The sequence below is a fragment of the Hyperoodon ampullatus genome, assembly GCF_949752795.1.
Source record: "Hyperoodon ampullatus genome assembly, chromosome: 19".
In the NCBI taxonomy this organism is placed as follows: Eukaryota; Metazoa; Chordata; class Mammalia; order Artiodactyla; family Ziphiidae; genus Hyperoodon; species Hyperoodon ampullatus.
In genome coordinates, this window is record NC_136932.1 from 30,725,996 (window position 1) to 30,752,797 (window position 26,802).

Here is a 26,802-nt window from a genome sequence, read left to right on the forward strand (position 1 = left end):
CCACAAAGGTTTGTCTGTTTTGTTAACTCATATTTTACTCCACGGTTTGCGTTTTCCCCTTCGTTTTGTCTTCTTGCAGGTAGAGATTAGTTCTTCCTGTTACTGTAGAGGACGGGCTCCACCTCCCCCAGGAAAATGTTTCGGATGTCACCTCGCTGACATCCGCCAGCGGTGCCTCCCTTCCTTCTCCCCTGTCCCAGAAGGAAGTGGCCTCGTCACCGGTCCTGCGCTTTGGTGGGGTTTGTGGTCTAGAGCTGTGCGCCTTTTGTTTTGCAAAACAAACAAACGGGTGCTTTGCTCTGCTCCTGCCCGTCCCTCTTGCTGGAGTCTCTTGTCCCTCAGTCTTCGTTTTGCTTCTCAGTGTGCTCCATTATTCAGTTTTGTTTGGTTTATTTCTCCTAGAAGCTATTCGGTTAGAGCTGTTTTGATGTTAATGTCCATGTTTTCTGTTTACCTGGAAGCAGCTACTTACCAAAAAAAAAAGAGACGATTTGTTAGTTGCTTTTCTTTTTTTTAAATGAAAACAAAATTGTGCAGAGGATAAACCACGGAGCCTTCCTGTGGTTGACCCTGGCCAGAGGTGTGACACTCAGGACTGGGAGGCCGAGGGTTACTAACCCGTATTCCATCGGTTTTTTTAAGACTGAAGTGGCTGCCTCCCCGTCCGGCGCCTGGCAGAGGCTCCACAGAGTCAACCAGGATCTGCACGGCGAGCTGGAGGCCCAGTGCCAGCGCCAGGAGCTCATCACGCGGCAGATCCAGGCCCTGAAGCGCAGCTACGGGGAGGCCAAGGACGCGATCCGGCACCACGAGGCCGAGGTCCGGAGCCTCCAGGCGCGGCTCGGCAACGCCGCCGCTGAGCTCACCATCAAGGAGCAGGCGCTGGCCAAGCTGCAGGGCGAGCTGAAGCTGGAGAAAGACAAGGTCCGCGAGCAGCTGGAGGAGCGGCAGCACAGCGAAGCCGCGCTCAGCGCCCAGCTGCGTGCCAGTGAGCAGAAGCTCCAGAGCGCGGAGGCCCTGCTGCTGGGGAGGACACAGGAGCTGCGGGACCTGGAGAGGCAGCAGGCGCTGCAGCGGGACCGGCAGAAGGAGGTGCAGAGGCTGCAGGAGCGCATCGCCGACCTCAGCCAGCAGCTCAGCGCCAGCGAGCGGGCCCAGAGGCTGATGGAGGAGAAGCTGCAGAGGAACTACGAGCTGCTGCTGGGGAGCTGTGAGCGGGAGAAGCGGGAGCTTCTGCAGAGCCTGAAGGAGGCGGAGGACAGGGCCAGCGCCTTCGAGGACCGGCTCCAGGACCACGAGCAGCAGATGGAGGTCCTGCAGAAGGAGAAGCTGAGCGCCAAGTCTGAGGGCAGCGAGGTGGTGCACCGGCTGGAGGAGCAGCTGGAGATGAAGGAGGCCAGCATCCAGAAGCTGGCCGAGCACGTCCAGAGCCTCCGAGACGAGCGGGACCTGATCCGGCAGCGCTTCCAAGAGCTGATGGGCCGCGTCGCCTTGTCCGACGAGGACGTGGCTGCGCTTCAGGAGAAGCTGCAGGGGAGGGAGGCTGACTATCAAAGCCTGGAGCACTCCTACAGGAGGGTGGCCAGCCAGCTCCAGGGCGCGCACACGCGGCTCCGGGAGAAGGAGGAGGAGCTGAGGCGCATCCAGGACGCGCACGAGAAGGCGCTGGCGCGGAAAGAGCGAGATCTCCAGGATGTGCTGGTTAAGATGACTGCCTTGGGGAGCAGCTTAGAGGAAACAGAAGTGAAGCTCCAGGCAAAGGAAGAGACCGAAAGGCAGTTTGCCAAGGAGTCCTCAGAGGACGCTGAGGAGCCACGGAGCTCCTTGGAAGAAGCCGAGGAGGAGGACGGCGTCGCACGTTCGGGCCCACAGCTCCGGGCTGCCCTGGGGGAGGAGCACAGGGACAGCAGCCCCAGGAGAGAAAAGAGCCCAGTGCCCCCAAGATCGGAAGTGTCCGAAAGCGAGGGGCACCTGCAGAGCACCTCAAAACCCGACCAGGGAGCACCCGGCCTTAAGAGGCAAAGAATCCGGTTCTCCACAATCCAGTGCCAAAAGTACACCCACCCTGACGGGTCTGAGAGGACCTGGACCAGCAGCACGTCCTCTGACACCAGTCAGGACCGCTCGCCCTCGGAGGAAAGCATGTCGTTGGAGGCCACCCCCAGCTCACTCCCAGCGACCAGCGACTCGGACACCTACCTGTCCATCATCCACTCCCTGGAGACCAAGCTCTACGTCACCGAGGAGAAGCTCAAAGATGTGACGGTGAAGCTGGAGAGCCAGCAGGGCCAGAGCCAGGAGGCCCTGCTCGCTCTGCACCAGCAGTGGGCTGGCACCGAGGCGCGGCTGCGCGAGCAGCTCCGTGCCAGCCTGCTCCAGGTCGCCACGCTGGCCTCCCAGCTGGAGCAGGAGAGACAGGCGAGGGCGGAGGTGGTTGAGAACCACGTCGAGGAGCTCGGTGACTTCCAGGTGAAAAACAGCCAGGCCCTGGCTTGCCTGGAAAGCTGCCGAGAACAGCTGCGGTCTCTGCCGGGTGACGCAGGGGCGGGGCTCCTGGCCAGCGTGGAGAGCTTGCTGGTCGGTGCCATCCAGGCCCTGTGTCACCAGCCGGCCCCCACAGGGGAGGCGGGTTTCTTGGAGGAAGAGAAAGGGACCTCACGGCAGCCACCACACCTGCCGGAGCTGAGCGACCAGGAGCAGCTCCAGCTCCTTTCTGATCAGATAGCTCTGGAAGCCACGCTGATAGACCAGATAGCAGACTCATTGAAAAACACAACCTCAGACATCTCGCACGTGCTCCTAGAGATCTCTCGGTCCGGAAAGTGGCCGCTGGAGTCCGAAAGTGCTGTGGCCTGTCCTGGGGCCCCAGTGGATGCCTGGGCCAAGAAAGTGCTGGTGGATGGAGAATTCTGGAGCCAGGTCGAGTCCCTGAGTCGGCACCTGGAGACGCTGGGCGGAGAGGCAGCCAGTGCCTCAGGAGGTGGGCGGCCGAGTGCCCCGCCAGCCCCGGCCCCTGCCCTGGCTGACGCCACGTGGGTCAGGGCGGAGCTCAGCCTTGCCGTGCATTCGGTGAGGGGGTCCCTCCACCGCAGGCTGCAGAGCATCCAGGAGACCCTCCAGGGGACACAGGCAGCCCTGCAGCAGCACAAGCGCATGCTGGGGGAGATCCTAGGGGCCTACCAGACACCCGACTTCGAGAGAGTGATGCTGCAGGTCTCGGAAACCCTCCAGCTTCCAGCAGGTGCCGGAGATGGTGTCCAGGTGTCCTGGACTGGGAGCCCGCCGGAAGAAGCACCGAGTCATCAGGACCCAGCTGGCTCGCAGGCTCTCTGTCCCTTGTCCAGCCAGAGCTCTGGGGCCTTGGTTGCTATTCAGGAAGAGCTCGCCCTGCAGCTTAAAGATAAGGCCAGTCTCTTGGGAGAGATCTCCGCCACTTTAACCTCACTCCTCTCTGTGGAGGCGGTGCGAGACTGTCAGAAGCTTCTCCAGGCATCCCGGCATCTCTCCCGTAGCGCTTGTCTAGGAGGCCTCGGCCAGTACTCTTCCTTATTAGTTCAAGATGCGATTATTCAGGCTCAGGTGTGTTACACAGCCTGCAGGATCCGGCTGGAGTATGAAAAGGAGCTCCGAGGCTACAGGGAGTCCTGGTCGGGTGGGGGGGCCTCCTGTCAGGAGCACGAGCACGCCGTGGGGGCCCTGAGGGAGGAGTACGAGGGGCTTCTCCGCAAGCAGAAGAGCGAGTACCTGGAGCTGATCGCCATCGTTGAACGGGAGAACGCGGAGCTCAAGACCAAGGTCGCCCAGCTGGGCCAGCAGCAGAGGCATCTGCAAGAGGGGCAGAGTGAGCGCAGCGAGAGCCTGGCTGCCCCACGAGGGTGGTTTGAGGAGTGGAAGGTTGGCTACACAGGGGAGCGGCCGAGCCGGGCGGAGGGTGCGCCGCAGGCTGCGCGCGGCAGGGTCCTGAGCCAGCTGGATGCCTTGGCCGGGGACAGGCATGACCTGGAGAGGCCACCTGTGGACCAGGTGCAGACCCTGGAGGACAAGTTCCAGCTCAAGATCAGGGAGCTGCAGGCCATCCATGAGGAGGAGCTGCGGGCCCTGCAGGAGCACTACTCTCAGATGCTGCGGTGCCTGCAGGAGACCCTGCACCACTACCAGGGGCGGCCCCCTGCCACCCCACCAGCCCGCGGACCCCCGTCCTCCAGCCGGCCAGCTGAGGGGGAGGCCGACTCCGTGACGGGGCTGAAGGGGCGCATCCAGGAGTTGGAGGCCCAGGTGGACGTCCTGCGGGAAGCGCTGGAGCACAAGGACCTGGCGGGTGGCGCGGCCTTACTGCGGGAAGAGCGCCAGAGGGACTTTGAGAGCCTCAAGGTTTCGAAGCAGAGCGGTCGGGGGGCGTCCAGTGCAGGCGGAGCTGGGACACAGTTCTTGGCTCCAAGTCACCGGACAGCAGAAGGAGCTGATGGGCTGTTCCCCGCTTGCCCTCCCACTGGCTGCAGTGGTGTCCCAGCAGGGCCTGGCGAGGCAGGGTGGTGGGGAAGCTCCCCACTGCCCCCGCCTCCAGGCTGTGCAGACCTGGATCTGGGGAGGGTCCTCTCCTTCCTGCTGTCCCAGGAGAGCAGAGTTGGGCTTCGCAAAGGCTAGAACGTTTGCAGTAGGGTGTTGAGGGCCACTCCCCGCCCCAGTTCTGTGGGGACAGACGTCTGGTGGGAACCCTGCGTGGGAACGGCTGCTCTTACAGGGAGCACAGCCTTATTTGCTCCAGGGGTTTTGAGAAGTGACCTTCCCACCACACCCCCACCCCATTTCACACCCACCTTGGTAGACAGGATTCCCAGGCCCTGGCCCATCAAGGTGACGTTTCGGGCCCTGGGGCGTTGGTTGGGCTGTGTGGAGCCGTCAGGGCAGCCTGGGCTCTGGGCCTCATCCTCTCGGGCTTGTTGCCACCCCTTGAGCTGCATCCAGTAGACGCCAGGCTCCTCCTGTGCCCTCCATCCCCAGCCCCGTCCTCCAGCTGTGAGCCGGCACTGCGTCCAGTACTGAGGGCGGCCCGGCACTGCTGCGACAAGCAGGCGGGCCGTTAGTGCCTGCCAGGCCATTTCCACTGCTTTTTTCCCAAGTCAGTCCAAACCTTTTGAAGGCCATTCTGGATCCCAAGGAAGCTTCAAGGGCTGCTGGAAAGTGCCACACAGTCCCTGTGCAGCCAGTGCATACCAGTGCCACGCTGAAAGTAACTTCCCGGCCGCTTCCCACAACACCCAGCGCATCTGCGCAGCAGGAAACTTAGACAAGGCCCAGACTGGCTCTCATGCCCATCGGCACGAACCCGGGAGGGAGGAAAGCCCTGGGCTGACACTGGGGGCAGGCTCTGCCCCAGCGGTGATGCAGACTGGGCTTGGATGCTGCCTGCTGTGGGCGGCGTCCTCTGTCCTGTGCCTATTCTTGTTGGGCCCTGTGAGACACGCAGAAATTACAACCAAACCACTCTCTTGGGGCCCGGCTGACAGCTGTTACTTGTGCAGATTTTTGCCCAGGTCAGGAAGACTGTGGTCTTGGCCTGAGGGCCCCTCTTCTGATAGCTGAAGGCTGGTGCTTTTTCTCACGACTCTGCACAGTGGTTGCCAAGGAACTTTGATTGATCCCAGGGATTACTGGCTTAAAAATTAGATTGTTTTTTAAACACATATACTCTCCGAGGAAGCAGCCAGTCTTTAAAGACACCTTAGTGTTTCTGTAGGAAGAATTTTGATCCTTATCTTTATTCTAAAGCCCTCAAATCAAACTAAGGCCTCGCAGCTGTGTGTTACCCAAGAGTCCACGTTGAACCACAGGGTGCGAGAGGGCAGCGCTAGGACCCTCCAGTGTCCCGGGGTGTGAGGGCAGTGAGAGGAGACAGCAGCTTCCAGGTGAAGCCCTTGCGAGAAGAAATGCCCAGTGAGTGGCGAACAGCACTTAAGACCACTTCCCCAGTGAAGCAAATCTGTCGCAGGGAAGTCCAGACTCTGACCGTGAGTTTGAAAAATACTGACTGGAGAGTCTCAGAAGGGCCTCTCAGTCACCATGGGGGCTGAGAGAGGTGCCCGCACACGGAGGCTGGATTTCTTGGTACCCTTTCTTGATCCACGTGCAAGTACAGGATTGGGAGGGGGATCCCACCCATACCTGGATTTGGAATTAACATGGCCACATTCTTCCAGTTTTTAAGGATCAGTGAAAGGCGCGATCCCTACTTTGAAACAGATCTTGCAAGGGATTTAGACAAGAAATGTGCCTCCACGCACAGAACAGCTACACAGACCACCTCTCATACCCACCCCATCGACGAGACCAACTGATAAGCCAGGCCTGGGTTACTACACAGTGAGGGGGTGTGGGGTGGTCTGAGCCCTTCTTAGGTCATGCCTGTGTCCTTCCCCACACCCATGTCTAGGTCAAACACCAAGCCAGGCTGCAGCGAGGCACGGACAGGTTTGGAGAGCAGCTCTTCCGTCGTGGGTCTCGGTACAGTTAGCAGAGGCACTCGTTAATTAGTGCCCCCTCTTTGTACTCCTTCCAAAGGAAAAGTCGTACACCCTAGCCTAACTTCCTCAGTGGACACCTGAGAGGTTCAGTGACCCAGTGAGGGCGGCCAGCAGGGCTGGGCCCCCTGGCTCCGTGCACTGGGCTATCCGCTACCCGTCACTCACAAGATGGCCTTGGCTCCGTGCAGCTGACAAAGACATGACTGTTCATGACTGTGCTTGATGCCCAGTGTGTGGCGGTGCTGAGCGTGTCTGGCTGTGAAACTCAGACCAGGCGCGGCCAGCCTCTGCCCGTTCACTCTGTCCTCCCCACTCCTGTCGGTCCATAAAGGTCCAGGATTGGCTATTTTAAATTCCACCGTGGCCTTTTCCTGCCCGCGATACCAACTCTTTCTACAGAGAAATGGGATGCACAACAACCACAGAAATCCGGCACCCTTTTCTAAATGCTCTGGGAGCATAAAACACGCAGGAGCAGAGTGAGTCTCCAGACAGCTGGCACGGGGCTCAGCTCGAGAGAGAGCACCTCCTCTGTGCCAGGAGCCTGGAGGGCAGGGCTGAGGTCTGTTCAGTAAATAGAAGAAAAGTCAGTAAAGCCTCTTGTGCACCTTGCAGGCCACGTGCGAGCGAGGGTTTGCAGCCATGGAAGAAACACACCAGAAGAAGATAGAAGACCTGCAGAGGCAGCACCAGCGGGAACTGGAGAAACTGCGGGAGGAGAAAGACCGCCTCCTAGCTGAGGAGACCGCGGCCACCATCTCAGGTGGGAGCCGCTAACCCCGGGGACGGGCAGCGGGGTCTCCCTGAGCTGAACGCACAGCTCTGAGCAGCGACTGGCCTCGCCGCCTTTCGGCTGAGATTGAAGCCTTGTTACGCACGAGAATTCTTTGACAATTCTCTTGGGGGAAAGGCTGGTTTGAGGAGCCCTTTGAGAGCTCGGAGCCCCGCGCCAGCACTCCTGCTTTCCGTGGCCGCCGGCACACCTGGTGCTCGTGAGGGGCTGCCCTGGTCTCATCGGCCCGTCTGCTGGCACTTCTCTGGCAGTGGACACCTCTACCCATGGCCCTCGGTCCGTCAGAGCCCAGAGCATCCGGACTGAGCTCTGGGCCGTTGGCCTGTGTCCCCTCCGTTCATGTAACTATCCTGCGGTGCTTTTGATTTTGGCACTAAGAAAACAGGCCCAGCCTGAAAGCCTGCTTGTCCTACAAACTCATACTTGGATTTAACATTGACATTTATTGAATCAGTTTGGTTTTCTGTTAACATCAAGAAAAAAACACACCTGCATCCCTTTCGTGGGGGAGTTCCCCGGGAATCCTCCCGGCCCAACTGCCAGTGGGCTGGTGTTAGCAGTGGGGGGACATCCCACCTTCCTGTCGGTCTCACCTCCCAAGCCCGTGGGTGCTGAGGGCCACGTCCTGTCCACAGCCATCGAAGCCATGAAGAATGCCCACCGTGAGGAGATGGAGCGGGAGCTGGAGAAGAGCCAGCGGTCCCAGATCAGCAGTGTCAACGCGGACATCGATGCCCTACAGCGGCAGTACCTGTGAGTCAGTGGAGGTGGCCCTTGTGGCCGGGCCGGAGGGAGGTCCTTCGGGGGCAGGGCAGCACCTTCCCCGTAAGAGCCGCAGAGACTCGGGTCCCCAGGATGGTGCAGGTGGAGGCCTGTGGGCACTGAGGCTGCTCAGAGCCTCCTTCCTGAGGGGCCCAGCACCGTCCTGGGGTCAGCAAGCCACTGCTCTCGTGGCCCAAGTGGGCTCCTGTTACTGAGTCAAACAGGAACCAGTTACTAAAACGTAAAGAATAAGACGCGGCAGAGATTTTATCAATACTGTCGGATCTTCAGGGCCGACCTCAGAGGCTACCCCAGATTCCTTCTGTCCATCAGCTGCTGCTGCTTCAGGAGTTCGTGGGGAGGGGACGTGGTGTAGTGCATGACACAGATGCTCTGTGGCTGTGCATGGCAGAAGTGGCCACGACCCCTACATTTTAAGAAGTGCGTGCGCCAGTTCTCCTTGCAGAGGCAAGGGAATGGGGAGCGTTCACCAGTACGGCCACTCTTTAGTTTTGCCCTCAGTGGAACTCACACCACTCGGAGCCCCTCGACTGGCTGCTGCGGGGGCCATGCAGAGCCAGCCTTCATGGGGCTCCGCAACGCGCAGAGTCAGGGTTTCTCCCCTCTCCCAGGCTCCCGTGTAGTGCAGTCAGGGCGCAGGTGGGTAGGCAGGAGGCCGGGAGCAGCTCACCTCGGCTGGAGGGGGTGTCGGTTCCACAGTACCAGCCCTTCTCAAGTCCAGGGTGGCCGAGAACGACGTCACGAGGCTTTGGTTTTCTGAACGTGGATCGAGTTGGCACAGTGCTAGAAACGGTCCCAGGTCTGATCTCTCTCTGACACAGCGTGTTTTGGGGTGCGTGGGTGAGGCCTCTCCTGACCCTGGGAGAGGAGTTCCGCCCGTGGGGGCTGTTCGACTGCTGGTAAGAGCACAGGGACGGAGCCGCCGAGCTGCATGGCCACTCGAGACCACAAGGTGCAGGGCTCTGCTCGCGGTCGCTCCGCTGTGTGGGTCTCGGCGTCCTTGAGGCTTCGCGAAGGGAACTCTGAGCTTCTTAGAGGCCTGGGCCCCGGGGCGAGGGCAGAGGAGTGAGCAGTGCCCTCTCCCCAGGGAGGAGCTGCAGTCTGTGCAGCGCGAGCTGGAGGTCCTCTCCGAGCAGTACTCGCAGAAGTGCCTGGAGAACGCCCACCTGGCCCAGGCGCTGGAGGCCGAGCGGCAGGCCCTGCGGCAGTGCCAGCGTGAGAACCAGGAGCTCAACGCCCACAACCAGGTGCGCCGCACTGGGGCCCCATGTGCAGGCATCTCCTGACGTCTGAGGTCACCGGGGTGTGGACAGGAGCTCCCTGCAGCTGCTGGAGCTGAGCCCTCCTGCTCCACAGCCGGCTGCTGGCCTTGGGGTCTGGAGGCTCCGAGATGTCTGTTCTGTTCTTCCTCCGTTGTTGCTGGGCAGCACGGGTCCAGGTCTCCCGTCCCCACGGCTGGGACTGTGTTTAAACACCTCCCAGTCAAGACCATACACTGCTCACATTTGATTCTGTCAGATTATTCTCTTAAAATGTGCCTGCTCCTTAGAAAACTGAGGTACATTTAAAATCCTGGCTAATGGAACACCTCAAGGTAGGTCTAGTTTGAAAAAAGCTTCTCTGTGGGTACAAGACCCCTCGTCCTCCCCCGGCACTGAAGAGACAGCCACATTGGCCTGGCCCAGGCTCGAGGCCTCTGTGGGCCCACAGCTGCCCATATCGGGGGGATACTCCAGCAGGACTGGTCCTGCTTGGTCACTGCGGTGGCCTAAGACGACCACCTGCTAGCTGGAAAGAAGGTACAGAAAGCGAGTGGTGAGGGTGGCAGGAGGTCCTGATCCTGCAGAAACTCAGGGGCACAAACCCTGGAACTGATTAACACTAGTCACAGTGACAGAAAGGGGCTGAGGAGCATGGATCCTGCAGCTGCAGTTCCACAAACGCATTAGGCCGTGTAAATGGCTTTGGCAAGGGTGTCCACACTGACTCTGAGATGCCACCGTGCACAGGCACCGCTGCAGGCCTCCCGTGCTACATGCTACCCTGGCCGCGCCCTGTGTCCACAGCCAAACGGCTCTGTAGAGCACCCTGTTTGGCTGTGTTGCTGTCCCCCAGGAGCTGAACAACCGCCTGGCTGCTGAAATCTCACGGCTACGGACGCTGCTGACCGGGGACGCCGGTGGTGAGGCTGCTGGTTCACCTCTCACGCAGGGCAAGGACGCCTATGAGTTAGAGGTATGGCTCAGAGCCAGGTCCCTCTTTACCAGCTCACACCATACAAGCCCCTAGCTTATGGACAGCAAGAGGGGGAGAACCTGGAAAGACCTGAGTCATGCCAGGATGCAAAAGAGAAGAATTAGCTGCCAGGCAGCGTGGGACCCCTCACGAGGCCGCAGGGACCTTTAACCCATCCTCACTCACCTGCCCTCCACCCCTCTGTTCTACCATGTCACAAACACTGACCAACTAGAAGATTCATTTTAAGTCAGAATGATTGCTTCTTATGTATAACGTGTTCTTTTATGAAAGCACTTAGATTTTTCCCCATTCAATTAAAATTTCATGAAAGCATCTCTTCCTAAATGATGGGAGGCTGACCTGAGGTCTCTGCAGGACCCCTTCCTGGGCTCTGTGCCAGGAGCTCCCGGGCTGAGGACGAGGCTCTCGGGTCAGGAGGGGTCACGGCCATTTCCTCCTGACAAGGACAGGGAGAAAGCCGCCTGCCCACCGGCGTGTGGAGGCGAGTCCTCCGTGTGGCTCAGCCTTCGCTTTCGAGGCCCTGGCAGGCCCTCTGCTCCTGAATGTGAGTCTCCAATTTCTCTCTCTTTCTAGGTCTTATTGCGGGTCAAGGAATCAGAAATTCAGTACCTGAAACAGGAGATCAGCTCCCTCAAGGATGAGCTACAGACAGCGCTGCGGGTAACGCACGTCCCCACCCGTGGACCTGGGGGATGGGCTCCGGGTGGGGCGGGGCCACCCATGTCCAGAGTCACATGTAGCAGCTCTGAAGTAGATTTCACTTCCCCGAGAAGAATGGCAGTCTGCAGGCGGGCGCGGCAGGAACAAGGGGCCGTCCCCGTGCCCGCTACGTGCTGGGGCAGGGACCCGAGACCCAAGCACACTGTTGTCTGCTGCGGGCGCTTCTGGAGGCCAAGTCACTTAGGGGATCCAAGACACAGGGGTTTTCCAGCCTGAAGCCACACGGAGGTCCTTGGGGCTCAAGGCGGCGCCAGCCTGGCTATAGCCCGGGGCCCTGCCATGCCTGTTTCACTCTGTGTCCAGTTTCTGCCTCTGGAAGGCGGGGGTTGACCTGCCTTCTCTGCTGCCGGCCCGTCCCCAGTCACCCCCGAAGCGCTCTGGCCCCAGGAGGACGGGCCACCCAGCCTGGCTGTAACTGCTCTTTGCCCTTCTATCCCCAAGGACAAGAAGTACGCTAGTGACAAGTACAAGGACATCTACACAGAGCTCAGCATCGTGAGGGCGAAAGCCGACTGTGACATCAGCAGGCTGAAGGAGCAGCTGAAAGCCGCGACCGAAGCACTGGGTGAAAAGTCACCGGAAAACACCCCCGTGTCTGGATACGGTGAGTCCTCCAGCTCTGGATTCTGACTCAGTAACTCACCGTGATTTAGTCGTGGAGGTGCTGGCGCTTGATTCAAGCAGAGGAGTCCTTTTCTGTGTCAGACTCACTTCCTGGTAGGGAACGGCTGGCGGGTGGCAGGCGCCCGGCTCTCGAGCCCTCCTGGTTGGGAAGCCCTTCTCCTCTGATGCTGTGCTCGTTGCCCTGAGGGACAGTCATACCTCGGGGTGTGTGTTTACAGTGACAGCCGGCTGTGTTTCCCTTTTTCCTGAACAATTCACTCCTTCTGTAAGCAGCTCTCGCTGGTTCTTGATCCTGGGGTTTTACCATAAAATCTGCAAAAAGCTATGGGAGGAGGGGATGGGGGGATGCTGCCTACTGAAGATGCCCTGGCTCACTACCCGCTTCCTCTCGGCGGGCAAGGATCCCTCCTCACCAGTTTGCATCGCTGCTGGGCGGGCACGTTACAGGTCTTCCCGAAGGCAGGCAGGCCATGTGCAGCGAAGCTCAAATCAGACCAGGGACGGGTTGGTGACACTGGCTGCTTCCGAGGAGGAGTCTGGCGGCCAGCAGATTTAGGGTTAGGAGTGAGCACGTGCAGCCTGTGACCCTTCTGAACGCACAGGAGCACAGAGCTGGCTCTGCCTCCACGGTGAGGGGCTGAACCGTGAGGTCACTGCACAGCTCTCAGCAAGTGAGGGAGAGCGCTATAAGTGTGGAAAGTTAAAAACCCTGAGCAGCCCGGGGCTCTCAGGAGGAGGAGGGCGGCAGGTGTGCCCAGCAGCCCAGGGACAGCGGTGCTGCGGCCAGCACACCGGAGGAGCCTGCCCCAGGGCCTTGCGTGCCTCCTCCAGGTCTCCCAGCGCCCGGAGCTGTTCCAAGGGTCTCGTGTTTTACAGTTCTTTGTTTGGGATTCTTGTGGGTTGTTGAAGGAAACGTCTCACGTGTGGGTGAGGATGATAAGCCTTGGAAGCCTTCAAACCCAAGTCTGTTCCCAGGGGGTTTACAAAACAGGCACTGGGTCTGCTTGTCTTCTCAGATATAATGAAGTCTAAAAGCAACCCTGACTTCTTGAAGAAAGACAGATCCTGTGTCAGCCGACAGCTCAGAAGCATCAGGTCCAAGGTGAGTCTGGGGTCCAGCCCCTGTGTATGTAGAGCCCACCTAGGGCCGCAGCAGAGGGTCCCCAGGGTCCCAGAACTCACTGGCCCCACGCGCTTAGCCTGCTGGGCCAGTTCCAGGGGCTTTGCACTGAGTGTGTCCCTCGCCCAGCAGTGGGACCATCTCCTGCCAGTGACAGCGGAGGGCCAGGCCCACAGCAAGCAGGGCTCGGGTGAATCCCCTCAGACCGGCGCCCTGCTGGGTCAGTCCTGCCCCACCTGGACTGCTCCATGCACGTCCCTAGTTCATGCTGACGCCGGCTGCCTTCGAGAGACAAAGCTGCCCGCGCCCCTTCCCCCCCAGCGTGTACCTGCCAGCCCTCAGCGTGTGCCCTCCGCCCCCGCGTGCCCCTCTCTGGGAAGGTGGGTTGGAGGGTGGGGGTGACCAGCATGTTGCATTTCAGATTTATTGTGTGTGTGTCTTTTGTTTTCTGCTCTTTCCCCCGACAGTCCGTAATTGAGCAGGTCTCATGGGATAACTGAAACGACCCGCTTCCCGGGCCCTTGTCGTGTAGGTAAACCACTCTCACCACCACCCACCCGCCCGCCGCCCTCGAGGGGGTGCTACCTGCATGCACACTGCTCACACCTCCATAGCGAGCTCCTTGTTTTCCGGTCACTTTCATTCCTCCTGCTCCGGCCGGCACATACACGATCCACATGAAGTTTCTTAACCTGTTCTGGGGAGTTAACTGCACTGTAACCTCTTAACAGAGGGGAGTTCCCCCCAGCTTGGTGGGCTGCCCGTGGGGCCAGCGTCTCGGCCCTGTCACATGCATGTCGAATGGTTTGTGCGCTCACATTCTCTGGGGGCACCGCTGCCCTCCATCGGGAAGCAGACTTGACAGAGCCACCCACTGCTGAAGTACCCCTGCCCCGCGCCCCCCCCGCCCTGTTAACAGGCCCAGGAGGCCCGAGCCCAGCAAGCCAGGGAGCTGATACCTCGTGCACGCAGCTCCGGGAACCACTCAGTAGAGCAAGATAACTGCGAGCGCTTGGGGCTGAGCGTTTGCCAGCCCCGAGGACCCTGCGTGCCTCCAAGACAGGAAGCAGGGGCTGAGCGCTGGCTCAGGAACGTCAGGCCGTCTGACCCCGACCCTGCCTGGACGCTCCCGACTCCCACGAGGCCCAGGCATCCGGGGCACACAGTCACTCATTCCCTAGGGGGTTCATCAGCTCGGCTGACCTGATCTCGTTGATCCTCTGATAAGGAAGTTGAGGGCAGCAGGAAGGGCTCAGAACAGGACGCTGGCAGGTGCGCCCGGCTCACTTGCGGGCTGAGGGGTTTGGTTTAGGGAGAGTTTACGGAAGGAAATCCACATAGTTTGCACTTAATATGTTTATTTCCCTACAGTCCTGGCTCACTTATCACCAGAAACAGTTTAGGCCTATTCAAAACTTAGTTCGGGGGCCTCCCTGGTGGCGCAGTGGTTGAGAGTCCGCCTGCCGATGCAGGGGATACGGGTTCGTGCCCCGGTCTGGGAGGATCCCATATGCCGCGGAGCGGCTGGGCCCGTGAGCCATGGCTGCTGAGCCTGCGCATCCGGAGCCTGTGCTCCGCAACGGGAGAGGCCACAACAGTGAGAGGCCCGCATACCACAAAAAAAAAAAAAAAAAAAAAAAAAAAAAAAAACTTAGTTCGGGCTTTTTTCTTTAAACATGAAAAACATTCTGTTTAGTGTTCTTGGTTTATGGTTTTCTTGTTGAGGATTTTACTTCTGTCTGAGGCTGAACTGTAGCTGCTGCAAGTTCACCATGAGTGCTTTGGGCCTTTTGCCTGTAAATGACAAACACTTCTGCTAGGGCTCTTCCAGGGAAGCCTTGCTCCAGCAAGCCCGCCCCGTCAGGCGGACCATGTGTCGGAGGAGGGAAATAAAAGTGCTTTGAAGGAATCCCCTGGTGGTCCAGTGGTTAGGACTTGGCGCTCTCACTGTTGGGGCCTGGGTTCAATCCTTGGTCGGGGAACTAAGATCCCAAAAGCTGCACAGTACTTTGGGCTCTGGACAAAGGGCCAGTGGAAAGACCTCTGTCAGTAAGGGCCTTTGGCCATGAGATGTGCTGGCGCACACGTGCTGCCGTGTAGATGGCAGCTTCTGCGCTGGCCAGGAGCTTGCTAAAGCAGAGGCCGGGAACAAGGGAGGAAACGGCCAGGCACACCACGAGGGTCTGCCTGCGGCTCTCTGCAAGGCCGGGACCCAGGTGAGTGTGGGGAGAAGCCCAGGAGCAGGGTTTCCCACAGTCCTGTTTGAGTCCGAGTTTGGCAAGTGTGCGACGTAAGAGCAATGCTCTCGGTGTGAAGGGACAGCCCTGCTGGCCCAAGGAGGACCTGGGGCCCTTATGGTCCATCCTTGGGGACACCAGCCGTGATGCTGTGCCTGTAACGTGCTGTCAACAGACACTTGCACAGCTCTGTGCTGCCCTTTTTCCTGGTTGTATTTGGAAACCGTCGCACCTCCCACCGGAAGACGGGAACTAACTTGCCCAAAAACAACCTATCGCTGGTGCTTTTTGATACAGGGTCTGATGTATACAGATGTCTATCTTTCACGTGTGTTGTCTCTGTACCTGCCTCCCTCAGAAGGATAGAAAGGCTCAGCCCCCATCACGTCAGAAAGCTCGTTGCCTAAGAGCAGCTGGGCTTTTCTGGGATGGAGACCAGAGAGGACGTTTCCCGGGGTCCTCACGGAGGCCCCCGCCTGGTCGTCTTGAGCGTGGGGTCACAGAGATGCTGGGTGTGCGGGGCAGCACGGGGTCTGCTCAGGCTCTGCCCTCACAGCTGTGCTGAGCGGCTGCACAGCAGGGATGATCACCAAGTGTGTGTGATGGCGCACGGAGGGAAAACCCCTGTCCCTCAGGACTCAGTGGTGGTGGTTTGCTGCCACCCAAGGGGAAGTCCCCAGCTAGAGCAGTGCAGTGTGGCGGGTGACGGGGCCCAGCCCCTGGACGAGACTGGCTGCTGTGTAGACAGCGGCCGTGTAGATGGCAGCCCTGACCTGAAGCAGGCGCACTTGGGAAAAGAGTCCCAAGAGCACGTGAGGCAGTTGTGTACGTTAATGGATGTCAGCATGGAACGTGGATTTGTCCTCTTCCTCTGACCAGTGGCATCTAAATTAAAAATACAGGCAAGCAGAGCTGTCCTGGGTGAAGCTGGGGCCCCAGGGGAAGCGGGTCTGCTCTGAGGTGGAGGCTGGGCTCGGTCTCACCTAATGATTGTGGGCTGGCCCCGGTTCCACAGCCTCGGTGAAGCCTGGACTTGCCACGCAGACCCGATGGCAGCGAGGCACCTTCGTTCCCAGTCGTGCTCTGAGGCGATGCTCCTTGTCTCATCCAGAAATTAAGCCTCTGTGAAGAGCCTCCCAGAGTAAAGCAGGAAATCCTCTGTCCCCCACCTTCGCCGAGGTCCCACGTGAACACGGATGGGCTGCCGTTCTCAGGGTCTCAGTAAACAGACATGTTCCCACCGCCACGTTCCCAAATCCCCGGGGCAGTGAGAGAGTCCAGCAGGGTTTGTGATCGGTGCAGCAGGTGCTGCTAGCGTGCGGCCGCGAGAGACCAGACGTGGATGCGGACATAGCGGGCACCTTCATGTTCTCGGCAGGGTCTCCTCTCCTGGCCCCATTGGTCTGATCCCTGCTTGTCGAGAGAGCCCTAAGCTCAGCATTGGTCTTGTTTCTTCTTCTCATTTAGTAACACCACCTTGGGGGTCATGGCCCTTCTAGCACGCCCACTAACCCTCCGGGAGTCCCGAGGCGCGCCTCTCGCCGGACTGCTGCCCGTGCCAAGCAGGGCCGCCGGCTAACGGCCTGTCTGTTTCTCCACCAGAGTCTGAAGGAAGGCCTGACGGTGCAAGATCGCCTGAAGCTCTTTGAGTCCAGGGACCTGGAGCGCGACTAGCTGCTCCCATGCGGCTCAGACGCACCCTCCCTGGCTCGCGGCCACCGCCTTCGTCTGTACCTTCGATTTATGTTACCGTTATCGTTGTTACCGTCCTCAGTAACTGTGGTATGGATGCATGAGAGACCGGTCTGTGGGTGCTCACATCACTCCCCGTTGTGTTTACCGAAGCTTTTCCCCGTGGTTTTCTACGACCAGCCCAGACGAGGGGCCGAGCGCCCAAGCGCATGCGGCTCTCCCCCGTCACCCCCGCGCTCATGTCAGTATTAAGGCCCAGCAGCCTGCGATAAGCTAGCTCTGTCTCGCCCAGTGTGCGGTGGGGTCAGGGCCCGGGCGGGTCCCTGGGAGAAAACCGGCCACGAGGCGTGGAGGCGTGTGCTGCGGTCCCAGTGCTGACAGCTGGTAGCCTGCGGCGGGGGGGGGGGGAGCGTGGCCTAGAACCTTGGATGTACCACCTTTGGGCTTCAGAGGAGGACAGCATTTTGTATTTGTTCCACTAATGCCACTTAGAACCACACCCCAGATACTCGTGGTAAACCTTTCACAACCTGGAAAATGTTGAAAGCAGCCATTCCTATTTTTGTTTGTTTTTTATTAAATCTTGCACAAAACCAGGCCCCTCTCATTCCTTCCTACGCTCGCTTCTTTCTTGGTCACCAGGAACCCTTTCATACTCAGTAGGTGCTGACCTGCAGCCTGTGGTTTCAGACTGTGATCACAAATAATGTAGAGACTTTTCCCTCAGAGAATACGGTTGACAGGACACCCTGTGTTAAGTTGAGAAGGTTAGAGCAGATGTTGGAACCAGATGAGATCTGGCCATTCGTGACGTGCTCCTAAGTCTCCTTCAGTTCACCCGAGGTCACAGGCCGTGTGGCACTGCGGGCGCCTGCGCCGGGCCTGGACCGACGGCTCTGCTTCCTTAGTGGTCTGAGTAACAGCTTTTTACCAGACATTCCACAGCACTTCTTGAAAACCTCTGAGATTGGGGTTTCTATGATGGCCCCATGAAAACTCCTCATCCTGTTAGGATGGGGAGCATGAACAAAGCCCACCAGGCGGGAGCCGGCCCAGACGCCCGGGCGCTGGGGGGAAAGGCCTCCTGGCCTCATGGCATCTGTCGGCACCCTGCCGCCTGTAGCGCACTTCACCTCTGCTCACTGCTTGGGTGAGCACCACTGTCTCGGGTACGTGGGTGCTTCGGGCGTGAAAACGTAGAAATCATCTTGCTCAGTTTTTAGATTAAGTGAATGCATGAGGTCATTTGGAGAAAGTCCTGGAAGGGCAGGACAGAGGCCTTGGGGTGTGTAAGAAGTGCAGCTCCCGTGCCATCTTCTCACTGGATGGTCTCAGAGCTCCTGGCTGCAGTGGGCCTTCCCTGCTCATGAGCTGTTCAAAGAGTCTTACACCACACCCGTCACTCCTTCGCTGCTGTCCTTCCACGTTTTTAAAAGCAGAGAATGTTAGCTCCTTTAATTCTGCTCATCAGACGCCCCCGCCATGTAGACTGGCACCGTCTCCAGAATGGTCTGTGAGCGTGTCATCGAGGGCAGCGTGACAGGTGCCCTGGGGATCTGCTGGGCAGGCCTCTCCCAGGCTCGGGCGGCTGTTCGGGTGCCGTGACTGAGGCTTCGTGTCCCTCCCCCAAGCACGCACCTCATCAGGCCGGGTTTGCCCTGTGCTGCCCCTGGGGGATCTCTGGCCCTCCCAGAAGGGCAGGGCCTGCGCGCAGAGTTGGGTTTCGTCTGCCCGTAGACGTGAGCGTTTGGATTGTGCAGTGCTCCTGATTAGGTCAAAGGAGCGTTTTATTCACGTGTCTTCATCCGTCATCCTCTGAGGCCTGACCTCAGGAATCCTGGGAAGCAGGTGTCGGCGGCAGCAGCACCGGGGCCGCAGGCGGAGGTGGGGCCAGGAGACGCGTCAGCACGTGGCGACAGCCGCCGTCTGGTTTGGAACCACGTCTGAGCTTCGGGCTGGTGTGAGCAGGCAGGACAGGACGGCAACGGTCTCTGCTCTGCATCTCACCGTCCCACCTCGGCCCCCGCCACACAGCGTCCTCCAGACTCTCCCTGCGAGCACCCAAGCTCCCAGGCAGCAACTGAGCTGCCGAACTCCAGAAGGAAGGAAGAACACGTATGTGGAGGTTGAGCCGGTGTCTTCATTGCCAGAGGACAGGCCCTCCCCGGGGGCTGTGGACAGGGAGGCGTGGGTGACCGCGAGCCCAGGGTGCTCCTGGCACTCCCCCAGCATGGAGAGCGTCCCCACGTCTCCAAGGAGGAAACGGTTCCCCTGGGTCGGCTCTTCACAGCGGTGATATTTTCCTGTAAACGTTTCTCCTTCATTTGGGACCTGCGAGCACCTGCAGCTAAGCTGAGCCCGACAGACCAGCGGGATGGCTGGACAGGCTCACGCCACCTGACGGCTCTGTGAACACCTGCATCACTGCAGTGCAAGTGCGTCGAGCTCGCGGCCGCCTCCACTCCGACGTGCTGCCGGGGCCTAAGCAGGTCTGAAGGCCAGTGTTCCAGGTGACCGTGCTGGCTGCAGCGAGCCTCGCGGGCTTGTGCCATGGCGTGTGAGAGCCAGCGTGGCTTTCTGGGATGAAGCGATGGTTGTGCTGGGGTGACCGGCAGAGACCGAGAACGAGGGAAGGCCCAGCCTCTGGCCAGTCATGGGCAGCCTGTCATTCACGGTGTCCAGACACAGGCAGCGGCTCACTGACCCGACAGCTGGGCACCGAGGCCTCGTGCAGGCCAGGCTCAGGAAGAGAGGGAACTGCCTGAGAGCAGTTCTGACAGATGAGGCCACGAGGCAAGACCTACGGTGTCAGCACTCTCAGAGACGTCTATTTAATGCCGTTTCGCTGCGAAGGAAACACCATCTTTCCATCACTGCGCCTGGCGGCCCCCTCCACATCCTCTGGGTGAGGCGGCACAGTGCCTGCCCCCTCCGAGGTGCCTGAAGGGTGAGCGCTCACCCTGGAACCTCCTCTCCAGCCGGGTGCCAAGTGCTGGGGTACCCCAGCTCTAGCCAGTGAGACCTGCGCGGGCGCCCTGTGGTGTCCCCCGCTGGGAGAAGCAGGCAGACAGGTGTGCGCGTCCTCCTAGCGAAGGTACTGACGCCCGCTCCTCCCTGAGGCCGCGGCGTCCCGCCGGAGCACTGCAAGCCCGGCTCCCCCCTGCCACTCGCTCCTGACGCCGTCTTCTCTGGGGACTCAAAGCTGTTTTCCATTAGAGAGTAAAACGCACACAGCCCGCCAGCAGTTCTCTTTCCTGAAAAGGAGTTTGCTCATCACTGTTCTCAAGAAGCTTACTTACTTTCAAGACGCAATTTGATAAAAATACTAGACACCTTTATCACCTAGAAAGGGGAGGAAATTTAAGTGTTGCCGAAGTTTTACAAAGGACTGGGAAGTGTGTAGTATGATACTTAAGAAGAATGAAATACTAGAAGGAAAAAAGATCTGGCACCTTAACTGGAAGCTTCTCTCCTCTGGAAACTGCAGTATTTCGGAATGTCTCACCCCCCAAAGTCCTGGACAGTTGAGCTCTTGGTGTTTCATGCTGAATAGGAATTTGCTTTATGAACAGATTTTACCTGTTGCCCTAGCATTTCCTCCACTCAGCCGAAACTAACGAGGGTCCCGGTGCCCTGGTGCTGCAACCCCACCCTTAGGAGAGGACTTGGGAGGTGCTGCTGAGAACCGACTTCTTCCAGAGGTTTTCACTGCAGGCTTCTGCACACCCATCTTGTCCACCTGTGATCGTGGGCGCTCCTTCATCCTGCCATTCTGAGAGGGGATCCTGGACGGCGCCGAGAGGCCTGAGCGCAGGTGTCGGACTCCCAAGCCTGGGAAAGGTCTTCCTCACCAGAAGGTCAGGTGAGACGTAGCTCCCGCCCCTGCTCTCGGCACCGAGCGCACGACACTGGGGGCTCTCCCGCCGCAGCAGGCCCAGCCCGGCCCTCCTCAGCCTGCTCTCAGGAGGTGGGGTTGCACTTTAGTTTTGTGTATTTTCACATGTGTACACTTTCGCAAGGCCATACTTTCCACAGCTGAAAACTTAAATAAGCAGCAGCCTTAAGTGAGGTCTCAGAAACCATGTGCTTTGGGTTCTTTTATAGGAAGACAGGACAGAAACCCAGTATGGAGATGAACTCTGTCAGTCTCTCAAGTTTTGTCTGACTGGAAAAGACTGGTCTCGTTCTTCTGCCCTTTTGAGAACAGTAAGTTTCTTCCTGTTTCTCTGTAAAGGGAAGCGGTCTCCCCTCCCTGAGGTCTGTCAACAGAAGACCCTCAGCAGAGCAGGCCCAACCTGTGTCCCCGAGAGCAGCTCAGACACACTGTGTCCATTCCTTCCAGGACGCACGGGACCCCGCACACCCCATGCAGCTCCCAGTTCCTCTGTATTTAGAAAAAACGGGATATTATTCAGAGCAAGCAGTGTAAATATTACTCAGAAGTTACTGCATGGACTTCTGTAACGAAGTCTGTGTGGGGTTTTTTTCTTTTTTCCTCATACAAGCATTGCTTTCTAAGACAGAACAGCTTTGGGTACAACACTGAATCCCACTCAACATTACAAGGAAGTGTTTTTAATGACTTGTGTTACCTTTCATAAAGCTCTGGCCATTTAACAGGTGGTTTTGTTTTTCCCTGAAAGATCTCGGTTGTACTTGTTCCTCATTCTTGGCAGAGCCGTTCAAAGTGCTGAGGAAAATCAGGAGGAGGAGGAACACAGGAGGTGCTCTTGCCTGGATCCTGCACAGTGACTTGGGACCTGCAGGAGACCCAGCGCCTTGGTGTCTAAGTCAGTGTACCTGTGGCCACCTGCTGGGGGCTGCGTGGGAGTCCAGCCAAGCACTGGGTTGTTGTGTGTGATGGCATGGACGTTGCAAAACGCGTAATGCTGTTGTTCTATGATGTGTGCCCGTCAGGTTGGTAAGCATACTTGAGAACTGGACTGTCCAGGCCTGTGGGACGAGCCGGGAGGACAGTCTGAGCTCATGCAGAGAGGCCTTCAGACCCACGGGCGCCTGCTGCCCTTCACGTTTCCAGCCGTCTGCCCTCTCCCCTTTACAGCTAGCTACGTCACGGGTTTCAGTTTTATTTTATAGAAAGCTAGGAACAGATTACAAAGAACACTAAATTCATTCTTGTGTTATGCTTGTATCACAAAACCAATTAAAATGGATTTTAGGATTTACCTTTAGTATTAACAACAATTCTACTGGCTTACCATTAGGATTCAAAACCAGTTAAGCGATTAAGACTTTTCCTAAGTAATATTTATAAAACGTCAAGTTTCTAAGTGGCTCCTCAACAATTAGAATCCTCAGTGATCTTTCTCACAAATATGCTCTTCTATCAGGGTGAATGTCTCAATCCAGCTACTTGAGACAGAAGCATACTATGCCTAGCTGCTGGCGGGGCGGGGGCAGCATACGAACAAAGTGGGAAAGCGTAGGTAGTTTCTTCTACTGTGACAAGTTCGGGAATAATTCACAGCAGCAAGCACTTCTGCCACAGCTAATTTTTCGCAGGTGGTACATGTTCAAAGAATAAGCTTGTATAATTTTAACTGGTATTTAATTTCTGTACTAACATAATGTTCACCAGGCTGAAGTGGTGTGGAGACGCACCACGTGCCCCCCACCCCACCCCTGGCGGTCCCCAGGAGGGGCCCATCTCCCGTGGGACTGCAGGGGCCTCTTGAAGAGAAGAGCCTGGTCAGCTCGCTGCTCTCTGATAATTCAAGACTTCTACAGTTTAGTTTGAGGCTCTTTTTTAAAAACAAAATTTCTGATCAACTGCTCACTACAACTGAAGTGTTACTTTGTCAAAATATTTATTCCTTTGTGTGACATGCTAGATTCCCATGGATGTAGCTGATCATTTCCACTGTAAATATTACCTAACTTTACATAAACAATATCATAATAAACTATTTTTGCATCACCCTTGGCATGCTGTGAACGAGGTTTTGTTTAACGGAAGGACATGACGCAAAATAGGCCTTTAGGTCAAAGTCAGAAGGCTGGTCAGGAACCTGGAGATTCATAATGGAGCTTTGGTTTGTTTTTACTTTTACAAAATCTGCTTTTTAAGTTTTTGGATTAGTTGTCAACATGTTAAAATCAGGAGATTTCACATGTTTGCACACAACGAAGAATTAGAAATATTTTACATCCATAATCTAATTAAGGCACACTGGCTCTGTTACAGAAACTTTCAGGGGGCCAAAAAGACTAAGAAATACAAGAAAGAGAACTATAACTACCCCATACCTGCCTCTTCATTCCTAGATTTATTTACAATATTTTTACTTTTTGTTTAAAAAAGAAAATGCATTTTTCATCATGACCCAGTACGCACATACATACACCCCAGCCACAATCCAAAATTTCACAAAATAATGCACCCTTCCTAGGACACACACTGACGTCTCTATCCCATTTCATTTTTTTAAATTCTGGTTGTGACCCACTAAATAAATTTAAAATAAGAAACTTTTTTTTCCCCCCGATATCGTCACAACCTTTGGGGTAAAACATGTGAAAATGACTGCAGAATCCAAACTTTTACTCAGATAAACACAAACAAATTCAAGTCTGACTCTACCTATTAGAAATCAACTTGTGGTATCTGTAAAACTTAACAAAAATAAACTTGAGTACACACACATAAAAGAAACATTTTCAGTACTATTCCAATTGTTCAAAGATGTTTCAGTTGTTTTTCACCCATTTAAAAAAAATTATTCTTGTCAAGCATAGTTTCAGGACACTGGTCTAAATGTAATGGTGTTTTAACAGCTTTAACACTATTTTTTTTAAAGCTATGTATGTGCAATTTTCAAAACCAGTAGGCATTTGGGAAAGTGATAAAGACACTCAACAAGCTAGGCACAGAAGTGAGCTTCCTCAATATTAAAGGACAGGGACATCCCTGGTGGTGCAGCGGTTAAGAATCCGCCTGCCAATGCAGGGGACAGGGGTTCAATCCCTGGTCTGGGAGGATCCCACATGCTGCAGAGCACCTAAGCCCGCGAACCACAACTACTGAGCCCGCGCACTGCAACTACTGAAGCCCATGTGCCTAGAGCCCATGCTCCACACAAGAGAAGCCATCACAATGAGAAGCCTGCACACTGCAACGAAGAGTAGCCCCCGCTTGCTAGCCACAACTGGAGAGAAAAAGCCCGTGTGCAGCAATGAAGACCCAACACAGCCAATAAATAAATAAATAAATAAAGGATAACTATGAAAAACCCAGTTAACATCACACTCAATGGTAAGACTGAAAGCTTCCCCCTAAGATCAGGGGCAAGACAGGGATGTCTGTTCACGCCTTATCTGTCCAACACTGCTTGAGAGACTAGCCAGAGCAATTAGGAAGAAAAAGGAAAGGCATCCATATGGAAGAAGAAGTAAAACTACCTCTACCTGCAGATGACAGGATCTTGCATGGAGAAGTCCTAAGGAACCCACCAAAAAAAAAAAAATCTGTTAGAACTATAAATGAGCTCAGCACGTGTGCAGGATACAAGACATACAAAAACCAACTGCATTTCTCTACACTAGTAAACAATCTGAAACAAATACATTTTAGAAGTGTAAGACTTGTACACTGAAAACTATGAAACATTATTTAAAGAAAGTAAAGAAGATTTAAATAAATCGAAAAGTATCCCATGTTCATGCGTTGGAAGATGTAATACTGTTAAAACGGCAATATTCTCCAATTTGACCACAGATTCATGGCAATCCCTATCAAAATCCCAGCTGCTATTGCAGAAGTTGATCGGTTGATCCTAAGGTTCATAGGGAAATGTACGGGGGACCTGGAGTAGCCAAAGCAACGTTGGAAAACACGAACAAAGTTGGAGGACTCATTCTACTGGGTTTCAAAACACACTGCAAGGCTTCAGTAATCAAGACAGTGCGGTACTGGCATACAGATCAGATCAATGGAAGATGACTGAGATCCAGAAGTAAGCCCTTACATTTACAGTCAGCTGATTCTGACAAGGGTGTCAAAGCCATTCAGTAGGGAAAAAATATTCTCTTCAACAAATGGTGCTGGGACAACTAGCTACCTACATGCAAAAGAATGAAGTCAGATCCCTTACATCACACCATATACAAAAATTAACTCAAAATGGGACTTCCCTGGTGGCGCAGTGGATAGGACTCCGTGCTCCCAAAGCAGGGGGCCCGGGTTCGATCCCTGGTCAGGGAACTAGATCCCACGTGCATGCCACAACTGGGAGTTCACATGCCGAAAATAAGGAGCCCGCGTGCCGCATCTGGGGAGCCAGCTGAGCCGCAACTAAGGAGCCTGCCTGCTGCAACCAAGACCCAGCAAAACCAAATAAATATTTTAAAAAAGAAGTTCAAAGAAAATATATTTTAAAAAATAACTCAAAATGGTTCATAGACCTAAATATAAGACTTTCAGAAAAAAAAGTAAGAGCAAATCTTTGTCACCTTGGGTTGGGCATTGGTTTCTTAGTTAAGACGCCAAAGCACAAACAGGTGAAGAACAGATAAATTGAACTATACCAAAATTAATAATACACGCTGCAAACAATACCAGCAAGGAAGTGAAATGACTACCCAAAGATGCGAGAAAATATCTGCAAATCATACTTCTGATAAGGGACTTATATCCAGAATATACGACCACTCTTATAACTCAACAATAAAAACGCAACCCAATTTAAAAAATGGGTAAAGGATTTGAATAGACATTTCTCCAAAGATGATATATAAAAGACCAGTAAATACATGAAAAAATGCTCAACACCATTAGTCATCCAGGAAATACAAGAAAAAAACCACAATGAGGCAGCACCTCACACCCAATAGGTTGGCTATCATTAAAGTCAGGTAGGTGCTGGGAACACTGGACAGCTGCATGTAAAAGAACGAAAATAGAACATCTTCCCACACCATATACAGCAATAAACTCAAAATGGATTAAAGACCTATTGGAGAGGGTGTATAAAAAAGGGAACCCTCCTACACCGTTGATGGGGATGTAAAGTGGTGCAGCCATTATAAAGAACAGTATGGTGGTTTCTCAAAAAAACTAGAAATAGTTACCATATGATCCTACAGTCCCACTCCTGGGCATGTATCTGGAAAGACAAAAACTCTTAATTCGAAAAGATACATGCACCCCAATGTTTGTGGCAGCACTACTTAAATAGCCAAGACATGGAAGCATCCTAAATGCCCATTAACAGATGAATGGATAAAGAAGATGTGGTACATATATATAATGGAATATTACTCAACCATAAAAAAAGAATGAGGGACTACCCTGGTGGTGCAGTGGTTAAGAATCCTGCCAGCACAGGGGGACACAGGTTCGATCCCTGGTCTGGGAAGACCCCACATGCCGTGAGGCAACTAAGCCCATGTGCCTAGAGCCCATGCTCTGCAACAAGAGAAGCCACCACAACGTGAAGCCCGTGCACCGCAACGAAGACCCAACGCAGCCAAAAGTAAGTAAATTTATTTTTTTTTAAAAAGAATGAAATAATGACATCTGCAGCAACATGGATGTACCTAGAGATTATCATACTAAGTGAAGTAAGTCAGACAGAGAAAGGCAAATATCTTAAGATATTATTTATATGTGGAATCTAAAAAAATGATACAAATGAACTTACTTACAAAACAGAAAGACTCTCACAGACACAGAAAACAAAGTTGGTTACCAAAGGGGAAGGGGAATTTGGGAATAACAAATACTACTATATGTGAAATAGATAAACAACAAGGACCTACTGTATAACACAGGTAACTAATTCACTATCTTGTAATAACCTATAATGGAAAAAATGTAAAAAACAGTATAAAATATATAATATATATATAACTGAATCACTTTGATGTACACCTGAAACTAACACAACATTGTAAATCAACTATAATTCGATTTTTTAAAAAGGGGTTAAAGACCTAAATGTAAGACCAGAAAACATTAAACTCCTAAAAGAAAACGTAAGTGGAATGCTCTTGATGTAAACTGTAGCAATATTTTTTTGGATCTGTCTCCTAAAG

At 55.2% G+C, this 26,802-nt stretch overlaps 1 protein-coding gene across 2 annotated transcripts in view; it reads left to right on the plus strand.

Annotated features, from left to right (window-relative positions):
• MPRIP (myosin phosphatase Rho interacting protein) overlaps nucleotides 1-17,345 on the plus strand; it is a gene marked incomplete at its 5' end in the record, with an annotated part of 127,437 nt that extends 110,092 nt beyond the window's left edge. The window contains 9 exons of one of the 2 annotated variants that reach the window (XM_079724697.1): nucleotides 643-4,371; nucleotides 7,137-7,284; nucleotides 7,950-8,067; nucleotides 9,185-9,344; nucleotides 10,213-10,332; nucleotides 10,930-11,016; nucleotides 11,518-11,680; nucleotides 12,717-12,802; nucleotides 16,660-17,345. In XM_079724697.1, coding sequence (XP_079580823.1) covers nucleotides 643-4,371; nucleotides 7,137-7,284; nucleotides 7,950-8,067; nucleotides 9,185-9,344; nucleotides 10,213-10,332; nucleotides 10,930-11,016; nucleotides 11,518-11,680; nucleotides 12,717-12,802; nucleotides 16,660-16,731 — 4,683 coding nt within the window. In that variant the 3' untranslated portion in view covers nucleotides 16,732-17,345. The remainder of the gene's footprint in view (nucleotides 1-642; nucleotides 4,372-7,136; nucleotides 7,285-7,949; nucleotides 8,068-9,184; nucleotides 9,345-10,212; nucleotides 10,333-10,929; nucleotides 11,017-11,517; nucleotides 11,681-12,716; nucleotides 12,803-16,659) is intronic. The other variant, XM_079724698.1, reaches the window with a different exon arrangement.
• Between the last annotated feature and the right edge of the window lie 9,457 nt (nucleotides 17,346-26,802).